General features: G+C 35.4%; 1 protein-coding gene across 1 annotated transcript in view; it reads left to right on the top strand.

The window, feature by feature from the left end:
• LOC145284878 (translin-associated factor X-interacting protein 1-like) overlaps window positions 1-13634 on the top strand; it is an 84043-nt gene that overhangs the window by 27843 nt on the left and 42566 nt on the right. The window contains exons 6-7 of the mRNA XM_080133907.1: window positions 877-1147; window positions 10797-10908. Coding sequence (XP_079990033.1) covers window positions 877-1147; window positions 10797-10908 — 383 coding nt within the window. The remainder of the gene's footprint in view (window positions 1-876; window positions 1148-10796; window positions 10909-13634) is intronic.

Genomic DNA, 13634 nt, shown 5'->3' on the forward strand with positions numbered 1-13634 from the left:
TATAATAAAAGATTTTTTTTACAGGGGAGTCACCACTTATCAAGGCCGGAAGGCTACTCAAGGATAAGGGTTACTGAATATAATGTGGTAGTGCAGTAATCGTTAATGGTGCAACATGAATTGGAATCGGCAACATGAATTGGAACACGTATATTGAGGACATAGAAAGTGGGCTCTCTCTATCATGCTAGAAAATTACTCACACCAGAGAATATCCTATATCTTAAAAAAATCATAATCTGCCCTTGCATGGAGTATTGTTACCACATCTGGGCTGCTGCATCTGCTACTAGTCGCTCACTCTTAGATTGCGTTAAAAGAATTTCATATATAAAGATTGGTTTCTGAGAAACTGTCCTTGCTCCACCAAACCAAAAAGTCTTAAATAATTCATAGTTGTATTCTTAATATTGCCCGTACTGAGGATTGATCTTTTAAACTCTAGAAGAGTTTCGTTTAGAACTGAATTTTACCAAGTACTTTATCCATTATGCCACAGGTACTTGTGTACAATCACTTAATTATGATTACTTATCAATTACTTAAGACTTCTACCTTATCAGGGCTGACAGAACAAGAGCATACTACCTCTGTGAATTAAATAATGGGCTCTGTTCGAAATTCTGTGCAGATCCCCAAGTCTAACAGAAAGATTCTCAAATTCATTACGATATACCTGAAGAAGGTTGGAGGTTGTCTGAAATGGTGTGCAAATAACACTCAAGATGAGAACAGTGGTCCAAATAATAAGTAATCCAAATCCTCATCTCAAAAATTCGGAAACATAAAAAAGAAGACTTGTTTTAAAATATCATATGGGTTTCAATATTTTTTTATTTTAATTTGTAAATATTTTCTTGTTTCTTTTCGTATAAGGATTGATTGAATTCGAATTAGCCCATCGACAGCTTTCCGAGAAACTGTTGTCTCTCCAGAAAACCGAACAGGATGCTAAGCATTTCATTGGCAGATTGAAGAATGAAATAGAAAACCTGCACGCACAATATCAAGAACAGTTTAATCAACGTCGGTTACTTGTGACAAAGATGAACGACCTGCGTTTTTATATTGAAAAATTGGAAGAAACTAAAAGCCAGAAAAAGGAAGACCCTCAAGAAGATCCGGTTGCTATCAGAGAGAGCATCAGGTATTCATTATATTTTATACGCTGTTAGTTATCCAAATAAGAATGCACATCCTATATATCAAATTTCAATTCTATAGACCAAATATTCAGAGAGGAGTTTGTTAGAGACTTTTTTCACATACATCGACAAGGTCACTTTTATGCATATCCTATATATCAATTTTCAATTTTTTTTTTACTTGTGTCACTATTTATCAAGGCCCGAAAGCTACTCGAGGATAAGGGTTAATGAATGTAAGGTGGTGATGTAGTCATCACTTATGGTGTAAATTGGTTAGAATTCGATTATTCATGGGGACGGCTTGACAGGAACTTGTTTACATTAAATTTGAAGGCTACCATGTTGTATTCAACTGGGAAGCAGGCCAGTAGAACTGTGTTCCAAAGGCGGGCAGTTCTGGAAAAGAAGCTTTGTTCATGGAATCTGTGTTTAGATTTAGGCATAAAAAGTGGGGAAAATAATATATAGTGGTTGTAGCTAAGTGGATGTTTTTTGTGAAAGTTTGCTGTCGACCAAATATTTAGAGAGGAGTTTGTTAGAGACTTTTTGCAAATACACCAACAAGGTCACTGTTATATATATACATATATAGATATATATAAAATATTTCTGTGTGCTAGAACGTTTTTATCTTAAATTCTATGTGTTTCTGGCGTTTAAGTAAAAATAGTTATCTACTCCTTTGTTGAAATAGTACTCAGAAATTATTTGCCTTGATACAGGAAGTACAGGGAAGTTATCTACCCCTGGTACAGGAAGTACCGGTGAGTTATCTGCCTCTTAGGACTATATAAGAACAGATAGCGGCAGCCATGTGTTTTTTGAGTGGAACTCAGCAATGAACTGCTAAAAAACATCTTCCATACTTTACACACGAAAGTAGATTCTCTTTTCGTCAGCCATGACCAGGTAGAAATGGTAAGTAATTTTATATTTCTTTTTATTCTTATTTATTACAGTGAAGATACCATAAAAGTGTATTATTGTAACTCTCCACTAAATCAGCCGTCCCCTCCTCTAAACAAGAAACAAACTGAGATTCTACCTTTTTTAGACGATTACATGCGAACACTCAGAAAATCATGGGATATCGATTTTGCATATAAATTTCATTGAAAATGATTCACCACGTCTGGGCCAGTCTTACTTTTCAGGGCAGTTACTCAATTTTAGGGGTGGGGAAAGGAGATAAATCTTGCATTATTTTTTTTTTCTCTTTTATTTTTTAACTAGCAGGGAGAACCGACGTTGCCCGGGATTGGATGATGATCGATAAATATTTCACATTCCTATATTTTTATTGTTACTGAAATCCATGAAATCGCCCGGGGATAAGCTTCACATACCTCCATGCAGTTACTTAGTCCAAAATATATGTTATTCTACATTGCGCTCTAGAGAACCTACTGTTTCTTTTATAAAATTATTTTATATAAGCTTCTTTCTAGTTGACAAAAAAAAAAAAACATTAAGAAATTTACGTGCAGGGTTTGAACCTACAGACCATGTCAAGCAAAAAAAAAAAAAAAACGTAAATTTTCAAGTCTTATAAAATTCTTTGCAGTTAATGAAAAAAAAAATAAGAAATTTACATGTGGAGTTTAAACCTACAGACCATGTCATGCAAAAAAAAAAAAAAAATCATGCTATCAACTTACCCACAGTAGAATTTTCACGGCCCGTTATTCTATCATTGTTGCTAAGTGATGACATGGAAAAAAATAGCTTTACCGATGATAGATAAATTAATATAACAGTTTCGATTATTGATTATCAGTAATTATCAGGGGTATTCTGAAACAAAACTTAACTGATCACTCCCAAATTTATACACTAAATTTCTGTAAATTTTAAAGAAAATCTGTTCAGCCGTTTTCGAGTCTATAAGGAATGAACTCGCACGCACACACACAGACAAAGTTGCATTTATATAACAAGACACATTGTCACTTAGACAAAAGGGGCTAGTGTAGATAAGGGGTTTGATGAATAGGGGGACATCCTAAGTGGGGAGTTTCGCAACATAGTGTTTGTTGGTCCTCTGACAAAGGAGAGATTGAACCTAGTAATTCACTCCTGTTCGTATGTTCATTTCTTCACACTTTCTTCAATAACCGCTCTTTAGATTTTTTTGAAATTTTGCGCAAACATTAGTCATGGTGAAAGTAAATTTTTGCCAGAACAGAGCCATTATAGTTTCATATGTATACTATCAATAAAACTGTCCATACAAAAAAGTCTGGAAACTTATTGAAGGCACCCTGTATGTCTCCATTCAACTACAGGTCATTCTCTAAGGATTTAACCATTGCCTTGGATATGTGTACGTCCATTTTAGTCCATGTCAAGAGTAGAGTGTGATGTCATCAGCAAATATCCCCATCTTGGACACAATTTTATCAGGAAGGTTGTTTATGAAAATCAAAAACAATAAAGGTACAAGGATTGACTCCTGAGCTACAACTCCATTAATTACATGCTGTTTGGATATACGACTCTGGAGTTCAACCTGGATCTTTGTTTTTGATAGGAAAGATCTTCTATTATATAAAGGAAAGTCGTCTGTGCGTTTGTGTGTGTGTGTGTGTGTGTGTGTGTGTGTGTGTGTGTGTGTGTGTGTGTGTCTGCAAAAAACTTCTGTTAGCCAAGTCGAAACTCATACCATCTGAAAGAGCAATGCCTCGGATGCATAATATGTGAAAATTAGAAAAAAAAGATTAATTCTGTGGTGGTCAACTGGACCACTTTTTGGAAAGGGGCTCCTTTTCAGCAAGTCACCCACGCATATCAAACTAAAACTATGTTTAAAAAGCTTATTTTGCACTGTCATGACGTCATAAGTACTTGTGGCTGTGTAGGCAAAATAGTTTGTCCGTAAGTTTTTGCCTTCTTGCCCTCTTTCATGTTTCATGTTCGAGTCCAGACATGGCAGCTCTTTTTTTTTCTTTTTTTTTTTTTTGGTCATACGGGTACTCCCTGGTATTTTCATTGAAAGAAAAGATGTTTTGATGCATTCATTTTTTATTTGGGAGAGAGGGGAGGGGGGTCCAGCACATGGGCAACAAAAGTGCTCAATATTCGGAGAGTAGCTTCTTCTCTTTGTATCCCTTCTGCCGAAATATCTGGTCGGGAGGTTATGACGTACTTCTTCTTTTTTGGGCGATTACATTTTCGTGTTTTTATCCATTCTTTTGTTTTTTTTTTTTTTTTAAATTTGTGTGAGAATATCGATGTTGCATGATGATAGTGCTCAATATCCTTAATATAGCAGGTGTGTTCAAACAGAACTTCATGTCGACTCGAGCAACGCCTGGTATCAATGCAAGTATTAAATATTCGCCTAATAATACCATATAAATTAATTTTAAGAAGAGACGTTGCGAGCCTGTCTCTGCTTTATCATTATTTTCATGGCAAATGCTCGTCTGAGCTCCAACCTATTGTCCCTCCTTGTCTTACTTTCATGAAAAACACTCGTCTAGTTTCACCTGCCTTGTTCTTTTTTATATACATTGTAGGCGATTATATGTGGTTTTACAACCTTGCCACTCAGACTTAGGATTGGTGTTAACTGCCCTAAAGACAAGAAGAACCCACAAAAGGGGGATCATTTTAGGTTAAATTTATATAAAAAAAACTAGTAATTGTTCTTTTTTTTTTTTTTCTTTCTAGCAAGTTTTTAAGATGTTCGCTAGTGATGGAATGATTCCAACATTTTTCCCAATTCCAATATAATTATCGATTCTGTTCTAACTTCTTGATTCCAATACAATTTCCGATTCCAATTTTTTTCAAATTTCTAAATATAGAGTTGTTGTTTTTTTTTTGTTGTTGTTTTTTTTTTTTGTGGGAGGGGGTGGGGTACCATAAAAACCAATGCAATGTGTCATATATTTTTGAAACCATAAAATATACTTGTGGGTTGATTTGTAGTTTAAAATGAATAAATATTTATTATTTTACCATTAATGCAAGTCATGGAAAATTAAGTTTAAAAAAAAAAGAGTAATTAAAAGAATCGTTTTCAGTATCAGAAAATAAGCACAACATTTTTTCCGATTCCAATACCCCAAAGAGTTTTGATTTCTTTTTGATTCCTTTATTCCAATTTTGATTGATTGTCCCAACACATAATTGCCTAAACTAAAAATAGAATCTCACTTCTCTTTTTCAACGAATGATGCTGATCTACAAATGTATATTTTATCTAATTTATGTTTGTTAAGCATAAAATTAGAATTTATGAGAAATATACTTTAGAAGTATATTTTGGTTTTCTTTTTGAAAGTTTCTTCTTTAATGGTTTATGTTTAAACTACAGGAATAAAAAACAAACAAAAAACAAACTCTCAACAATTAATAATGGCACTACGTTCGGTGTTATTCAAATGTTTTATAAAATCTATATAAATAAAACAGTAGACCTATGTCTGTATGTGTGTGTGTCTGTAAATATTTGACCGATAAAATCTTCAACTATTAGTCACATAACACTGAAATTAACAGGAAATAGCAATCATACACCAAGGATGTTTTATAATGAGTAAAATCTTCATTTAGATAAATAACACATGCAGAAATATGTCTGCAGGTTAAAATATTCATTTCAACTTGCCGACATATTTCTATTACTTTTGCAAATGCACAATTTCATTCATACCTTGAAGTGGTTTAATTTTAAATCTTTCTTATCTGTCGATAGCTCAAATGGTAGGGAACGCAGTTGGAAAACTAAATGTTTTGGTTTCAATTCTAGCTGATGGCACCCAAGTTATTCTTTTTTAAACTTTTGAAATCAGTACTATATATTAGGTACAATATAATATTCAATAGAGAATTGGCGCTGTAATAATAAATAGGAAATCTGCATGAATTAGAATATATTGAAAGTATAAAATAAATAAATAAATAAATAAATAAATGAAAAAGATGCTACACTTTGCTCCTAATCAAATGTCCAATTTTATAAGGTCATAGCCAGACATTTTTAAACTCCTAAACTACATTTATTATTATTATTATTATTATTATTATTATTATTATTATTATTATTATTATTATTATTATTATTATTATTTTAATTCAGTTTGAAGTGATCAAGATATCCTCCTCTTGGGGCTGGCACTTGATTTCCCTGTTTAATTTATATCCAAGGACTCTCTTAAGGATAGATATTATCTCTTTTAGGACTACTATCCATACTTCCCTACAGTTTGGTATTCCAGAAATTGTATCAAAGTTTTATCCTTTATCTCTTTTGTTTCACTTGACTTTAGCTGAAGTTATCAAAAATTGAACGGGCATCTTCTGGGCTAACACTTGATCTCTATATGAGATACATAGATATTCGAATATTCAATTAAAGTTTTCATTTAAATTCAAACGTTGAGTTCGTAAAGTAGTTAAGAACATTATTTTTTCATTTCTTTAATTGGCCACTAAACTGTTACAGTAATAAACGCCTCTGTTTAGTCTTGAAAGACAATGGATATTCCTTGTAAATGAGGTTGTGCATGTAATTGGGAGGCAAGGGTTGCACAATCTCCAACTACACCCCCTCCTGAATAGGCACTGTTTGAGTCCAGTGGAAAGGACAGGTCCAGGATGACTAAAAACAATGCAGAGATAAGCAGAGAGCACATACAGCACCTAAAACTCCCAAATGGTCACCCATTTTAGTACTGACCAGGCTCAATGTTGCTTAACTTCAATGATCTAACGGGATCCGGTGTTTAGTCTGCCAGGGATTATATTAAAGTACTTTATTAGATCCTTTATCTCATTTTTGAAGTTAGCTGAAGTTCTCAGAAATATAAAATTCTAAAAGCTCAAAACTCCCCCTCGTAGAGCTAACATTTAATTTTGTTATAAGTGTTACGTAGTTGGTTTCGGCAATGACAAGTTAACCTGTTGCAATGGTCGATTGTCAGTGTTTAGGTTAGTAATATTTGAATAATAAAGAAAAGAATGTTTGAATAACAGAAAGAATGTTATCGAAGCGAAATAAATATGTAAAGATAAAAATTATGTTAAAATAGTTCCCCAAAATGTTATCTTGATGAAAAAGAATGTTAACTAACATAAACGAAATACGTGACGAAGGTGGATCATCCAGTTTGTGTCTTTGATCACGTGGAGTTAATGACGTAACGAGATAGTTTGAAAAAATACACGTAATCAGTTAGAATTGGAGAGAACGGACGGGGAAGTCCACGGAAGCATTTCAGTGGACACACGAGAAAAATGAAGAGATACAGCATGCTGACTTTAAGAAAAGGGATCGCCTATTAAAACAAATAAAAGCCATATAAAAATATAACTCGTTGTTATGGGTTTTCCTTGGGGGAAGTGTCTTCAATTACAGAACTTTACGACAAAAACAACCGGGGGAAAAAGAACTGTGCAAACTATGCAAAAAGGTATATTTGTGAACTGCGTAATTGAATATATATATACATCCATTTCCTTAAGTATAAACATTACACGTTATTTAAATGAACACTTTATGTACAAACAATTATATAACATATACGTTTTAAATTATCTATACAACACATACATTTGTTAAACACTACAGAGACATGAGCCATACGTGCAAGAAAAGAAAAACATTATAACAACTATGAGGAGCGTGCAATAAGTAATGCCCCTGACCCACTTCCAGTTGTCTGATCTAGCTGAAATTTTGCATGTGCAATGATTTATATCTCTACGGGTTATGTGGCAAATTACAGCTCTGAACTAATTGTGGTTTCTGTTTTATAGGTGTTTGAACTGAGTCAGGTGTGAAATGGAGCTTGTTGAATGTCGAGCAGTGATCCGGTTTTTGTATTTGAAAGGACGCACACCACAGGAGACTTTGGATGAAATGAAAGAAACTTATGGTGATAATGCCCCATCATTTGACCTTGTAAAACGCTGTCATCGTGAATTCAAACATGGCTGGAAGTCTGTGGAAATAGCTCCCAGACCTGGTCGCCCCCCTTCTGCCATTGATGAGGTATCTGTCCGTCAAGTTGAGGCTGCCATTTTGGAAGATTGGGGCATTACTATTTGGCAAATAGCCCAAGATGTCAAGATTGGTACAGGGTCTTTGGAAATTATTTGCATATGCATAAGGTGTCTGCCAGATGCTCACACCATTCCAGAAGCAAGAACACGTCGAGTGCTCGAGGATGAATTTGGAGATGTGCCAAGAAGATGAGTCAGAGTTTTTCAAAAGACTGATTACACAGGATGAAACCTGGTTCCATCACTATGATCCTGAGACCAAAGCCCAGTCAATGCAGTTGAAGCACTTGGTCTCACCACCTCCAAAGAAGGCAAGGGTGCAGCCCTCCGTTGGCAAGGTCATGCTCACAGTTTTCTGGGACCAGGATGGAGTAGTGATGACAGATTTCCTGGCAAAGGGTACCACAATTACAGGAGCCTATTATGCTTCACTTTTGAGGAAATTAAGGGAAGCTATCAAAATCAAGAGGCAGGACAAGATCAGTAAAGCTACCCTCCTCCTGCAGGACAACGCTCCGGTCCAGAACTCGCATGTAGCCAGATCAGAAGCACGGGCGTGTGGTTATGAAATCCTCCCCCATCCTCCCTACTCTCCTGACCTTGCACTCTCTGACTTTCACCTCTTCCCAGCCATGAAGTTGTTTTTGAAAGGAAAGCGTTTCCCAGATGATGCAGCCTTGATTTCTGAAGTCACGTCATGGTTGGAGAACCAACCTGGGGTGTTCTACAAAAACGGTCTCCAGAGCTGCATCAAACGATGGGAGAAATGCATAACTCTGGGTGCTTCCTATGTAGAGAAAGACTAATAACTGTGCCAAGTTTCGTTGCTCTACTGCTATGGGAAGTGGGTCAGGGGCATTATTTATTGCACGCCCCTCATAGACGATACACAAGCTCACACACGTACAAGACACACGTATATACAAACTCCTGAATGCAGCATGATATCCTTCAAATCCAATATAAACAAGCTCTTGTTGAGCCGTCCCCATAAATAATCAAATTCTACCCAATTTACATTAACGATTACTACACTACCTACCTTACATTCATTAACCCTTATCCTCGAGTGGCCTTTGGGCCTTGATAAATGGTGACTAACAAGTAAAAAGAAAAAAAAAGACTCCATCTAATGCAAAATAAGTAAGATGTATATCCGAGGACTCTTTCAAGGGTTAACGTTGTCCATTTAAAGATTGCTATCTGTACTTTGCTACAGCTTGGTCTTCTATAGAATGGAAGTATTTTGTTAGAATTTCTTCATTAGATCAGTTGGTTCTACCATAACTGTTATGATATTTACATTCAGAAACATTTTCTGAAGAGAATGGTTTCAATCCTACCCAAAGCAGGCCAGAGGTTTAGTTGGTCAAAAACATAGTGAAACAACAACTATAAAAGGCAGTAATTACTCGGGATACTGTTACTAGACTCAGCATTCCTATTGTGTCGCATTAACCACATGAAGAAGGCCAGAGGATGGGTTGGCCGAAACGTGATGAAACAACAACAACAACTATGAAGATGAGGATAGCAGTCCACAAATAAATAAATAAATAAATACACAAATTATTTATCTCAAAGGATTTCAATAAATAAATGATAGATAATTTCAGAAACATGTTTTCACATCCATTTTGAGATCCTGATCTATATATCTATATAAGTGAGAATATGTGTGTGGGAGAGAGAGAGAGGACACTACTCAACCTATATACTCAACGAATTTTTGATCTACAGACTTGAAATTTGGTATATAAGGGATTCAGATATGTGGAAAGCTTTTTTAATCCATTTTCATCAGGCAAAAAAAAAAAGCTGCTAAGGAGTCAAAATTGAAAAATTGGTACGTGGGGGTCGTCTGATTTTTATTTCTTTGTCAACTGTTTCATGAATGTGCACATGCAGCCAGAAAGCTTGACAGCTTTATGTTAAGAATAAGCAGGCTTAGAAAACACATTTTCATAGATCGTGTAAAGCTAGTTTAATGGTTATCGTACTTGACTCACTGTTGTAGATTTTAATTTCGATCTCAGCTCGAGTATTTTTTTTTACTTACAAGAAATTAACTATTTAGAAAAAAAAACATAATGCTCGCATGTACATGTTTCATTTTCTTTCCGTTTTTTTTTTTTTTTACTTCATTTTTTAAAAGGAATTTAACGTTACGTTTAATGCCTACGGCATATTGATAATAAATAAGAATTCTGCATTAATTAAAATATATTTAAGCGTATTTTACGACCGGGCAGACTTCTATTATTTTATATTTTCCTTGTTCGGCTTCACCGAGGCCATAATCATCAATAATGAAAGCCGTCCTTTCAGGTTTGCACCATACAACAATGTCTGGCTTCATGGTCTTGTCTTATATGTATCTGCCCGCCTGTATGTCTTTATCATAAAACACTGTTACCTTTCCGTTTGATGTTATGAGTGAAGGTTTACTCTCTCAGATGTTCGACAATCGTTCAGGCTGCATCTCTCCGCAAATCCATTATTATTAAGTATGAAATGACCCACTAAAGTTTCGATATGCAATTAAAATTAAAAAAAAAAAAATCTATGGGGAGTTTATTTATTTATTTATTTTAATATATCAATATATTTTCTTTTCTTGTGCTTATTCTCTTTTAGTGCCGCTCGACAACATGAAAAAGCCGCAAGTGAAAAAATCAATGAAATACTTGCCGATTATTCAGATCTCGTACCACGACCAACATTTGCTAAAATGGAGGAGAAATACCAGGTTGGCAATGAATATTAATGTTACTATATTTTCATTTTTTTTATCTTTGTGTTTCACGTTGAGGTTATACGTTTCATGAAAGACTTCCAACTTCTGTCCGTGACCATTTCGCTTACGTCACCCGCCAGCAAAATAGAAAGTGGAGCTTGAGTTTACTTTCGGCAGCCTCATAATACTGGCTTCCCTTATTTTGTCTTTTAGTCTTCACATTTCCTTGGCGATGTTTCTGACAAAGGGGAAAGAACTGCTGTTTCCCTGCCCATTTTGTGGAAAGGGAATCAGGTGGTACTCATTTTTTTTTTTTTTTTTGGTACTTATAAACATTGGGTACACAAGAGTTGCAGTGGAAGTACCAGTAGGTTGAGAGAGAGAATAACCAGTTTGTGTGCAAGGAGCGTAAGATGATGGAGATGGATGAGAACTTAGATGCGGAGAAAGTACAAGTTGCCTTCAATAAGTTTCCAGACTTTTTTTGTAAATTGTTAAAAGCCTTTGACAATTCAGTATGCTATTGCTATAAATCTTATCAGATGACTGACTGATTCTTCTGATTTCAGGTTCAAATGAACAGCTACAGTAAGAATCGGAATACATTCTACTAAAGCCTGATTGTCACTGCTGGTGAATTTCAAAAATGCAAGCTGGACGTGAGGACACTTTAGAAGAATGATATGCAATAAAATTCTGTTTTAAATTTGGAAAAAATGGCATGAAAACATATGGAATGCTTTAAACTGCTTTTGGATCATTTTTCATGAATCAAGCATCGGTTTTTGAGTGGCATAGGAGATTCAAGGAAGGCACGGAGTCCGTGAGGGATGCTGAGAGGTGTGGGAGGAGTAAGGAAGTCAGAACACTAGAGTTGATTAGCCAAATAAAGAATTTCATGGATAAGGACTGTCGTGTGTCTATAGAGACAATAAGTGCACAGTTTGATGTCAGTATAGGAACTGTACACACAATTATTCACAAGGAACTAAAGATGCGGAAGATTTGCGCAAATGCACCAGTCCACAACTCCATACTTGTCACAGACTGCTTGATCAAGATGGGCATCAAGACAATTCCTCACCCTCTCCATAGTCCATACCTTGCTCCCTGTGACTTTTGTTTATTCTTTAAGCTCAAGGAAAACCTTAGAGGTTTTCATTATGTGACAATTGAGGAGATGAAAGAGGCTGTGTTGAAGGTAATTGACACGAGGACTTTCATGGGGCCTTTCAGAAGTTGTTGGAATGGTACAAGTGCATTGCAGACGGAGGAGATTACTTTGAAGGGGGCTAGAGTTTCATGTGTGTACTATCAATAAAAGTGGCCATACAAAAGAAAGTCTTGAAACTTATTGAAGGCACTTCGTATATTTGGATTATGGTTATTCAGAACTGTTGTTACGTTGTAGAACAGTTGAGTTAGCAGGTTGAGATCACAGGGAAGACCAAAAAAAATACATGGAAGGAAGTGATAAGGATGCATTTAAATGAAAGAAGGATAAAGACCTGGTCAGAGATAGGTTAGTTTGGAAGTTATTTTCTAAAAGCTGTACAACTCATGTCAACATGTAAAAATGGATATGGTGGTAGTGATGGTGGTGGTGGTATTGTTAATGTTTTTTGGATTTTTTTTTTATGCTTTTTCATCCTCAGTAAGGCATATTGCCACTTGGAACATAAGGTGCTACTGTTTGGGATTAAGTCTAAAATGGGACTCTGGGGAGTTGAGCAGTGAAATGTCTGTTCACATTACTCTTGTGATTTTACAGTAATAACAGTTATAATAGAGCTGAGTTAGAACTTTTATTATTTGAACAATCCCGGGCAATTCCTGGTTGCCTTGCTGACTCCATTTGGTTGGTTAATGATTCAAACCAAAACAAGGAAAAATACCTTCAGTTGAGCGGATATGAGATTGATAATAATATTTTGATACTAATACTGTTTTGGTAAGAAAACTGTAATTCGATAGAATGGTAGTGAGTATCGTTTTGAGTATTTTGTCAAGACATATGTGAACTTGATGTCAAGGTTTCAAAATTTACTCAGCGTGAGAAACCTTCAATGAAAAGTTATTTGATTTATATGCACAGGTGATTTTACCAAATTGGCCAATCCAGGCGAATTCGATTCTGATAATGCAGAGACTGATTGGCTGAATGGGACTTCAGACCTCATCAGCCCTACTCCACTCCCCAACTATAAGAAGGCATGCACAAGCAGATTTTATCAGAATCCAAACTAGCTCCCAGCTGCAAACACCTTCTCCCTCACGCCAGCTGCTAACTCCCACTCTCAGTGACCACCAGGCGATGGTATTAAAAAATAATGAAAGAAACAAACAAACAAAATCGTTCATAGCAAATAAATTTTTTTTTTTTTTTTAACTGTTACAGTTCTGTAAATATTTGCGTTGTTGAATTTAATTTCATTGTAGAATACCAAAACATTGTAGTTAGAAGCTTCATTTGATAATATAATTCTTGTAAAAACAAGAACGGACAACTGGAGTTTTTATTTATTGTCTATGGGATTTATAACTTAACTATCAAACTGAACAGTCTACTTGAATTATTTTCTTAAAAGAGACAGCGAGTGAAAAGGGCATCTACTCTAGCGCCAGGAACAGGTTGTGGCCCGCAGATCTAAAAGAAGCATACGCCACATCTATTTCTCTGGAAACTTTGAATTGTTTTCCTTTTATTTTTTCCTACTTTGCGGACTACTTGTGAAAAA

Source organism: Euprymna scolopes, chromosome 9 (assembly GCF_053919585.1).
Source record: "Euprymna scolopes isolate OS-2025 chromosome 9, ASM5391958v1, whole genome shotgun sequence".
NCBI lineage: Eukaryota > Metazoa > Mollusca > Cephalopoda > Sepiida > Sepiolidae > Euprymna > Euprymna scolopes.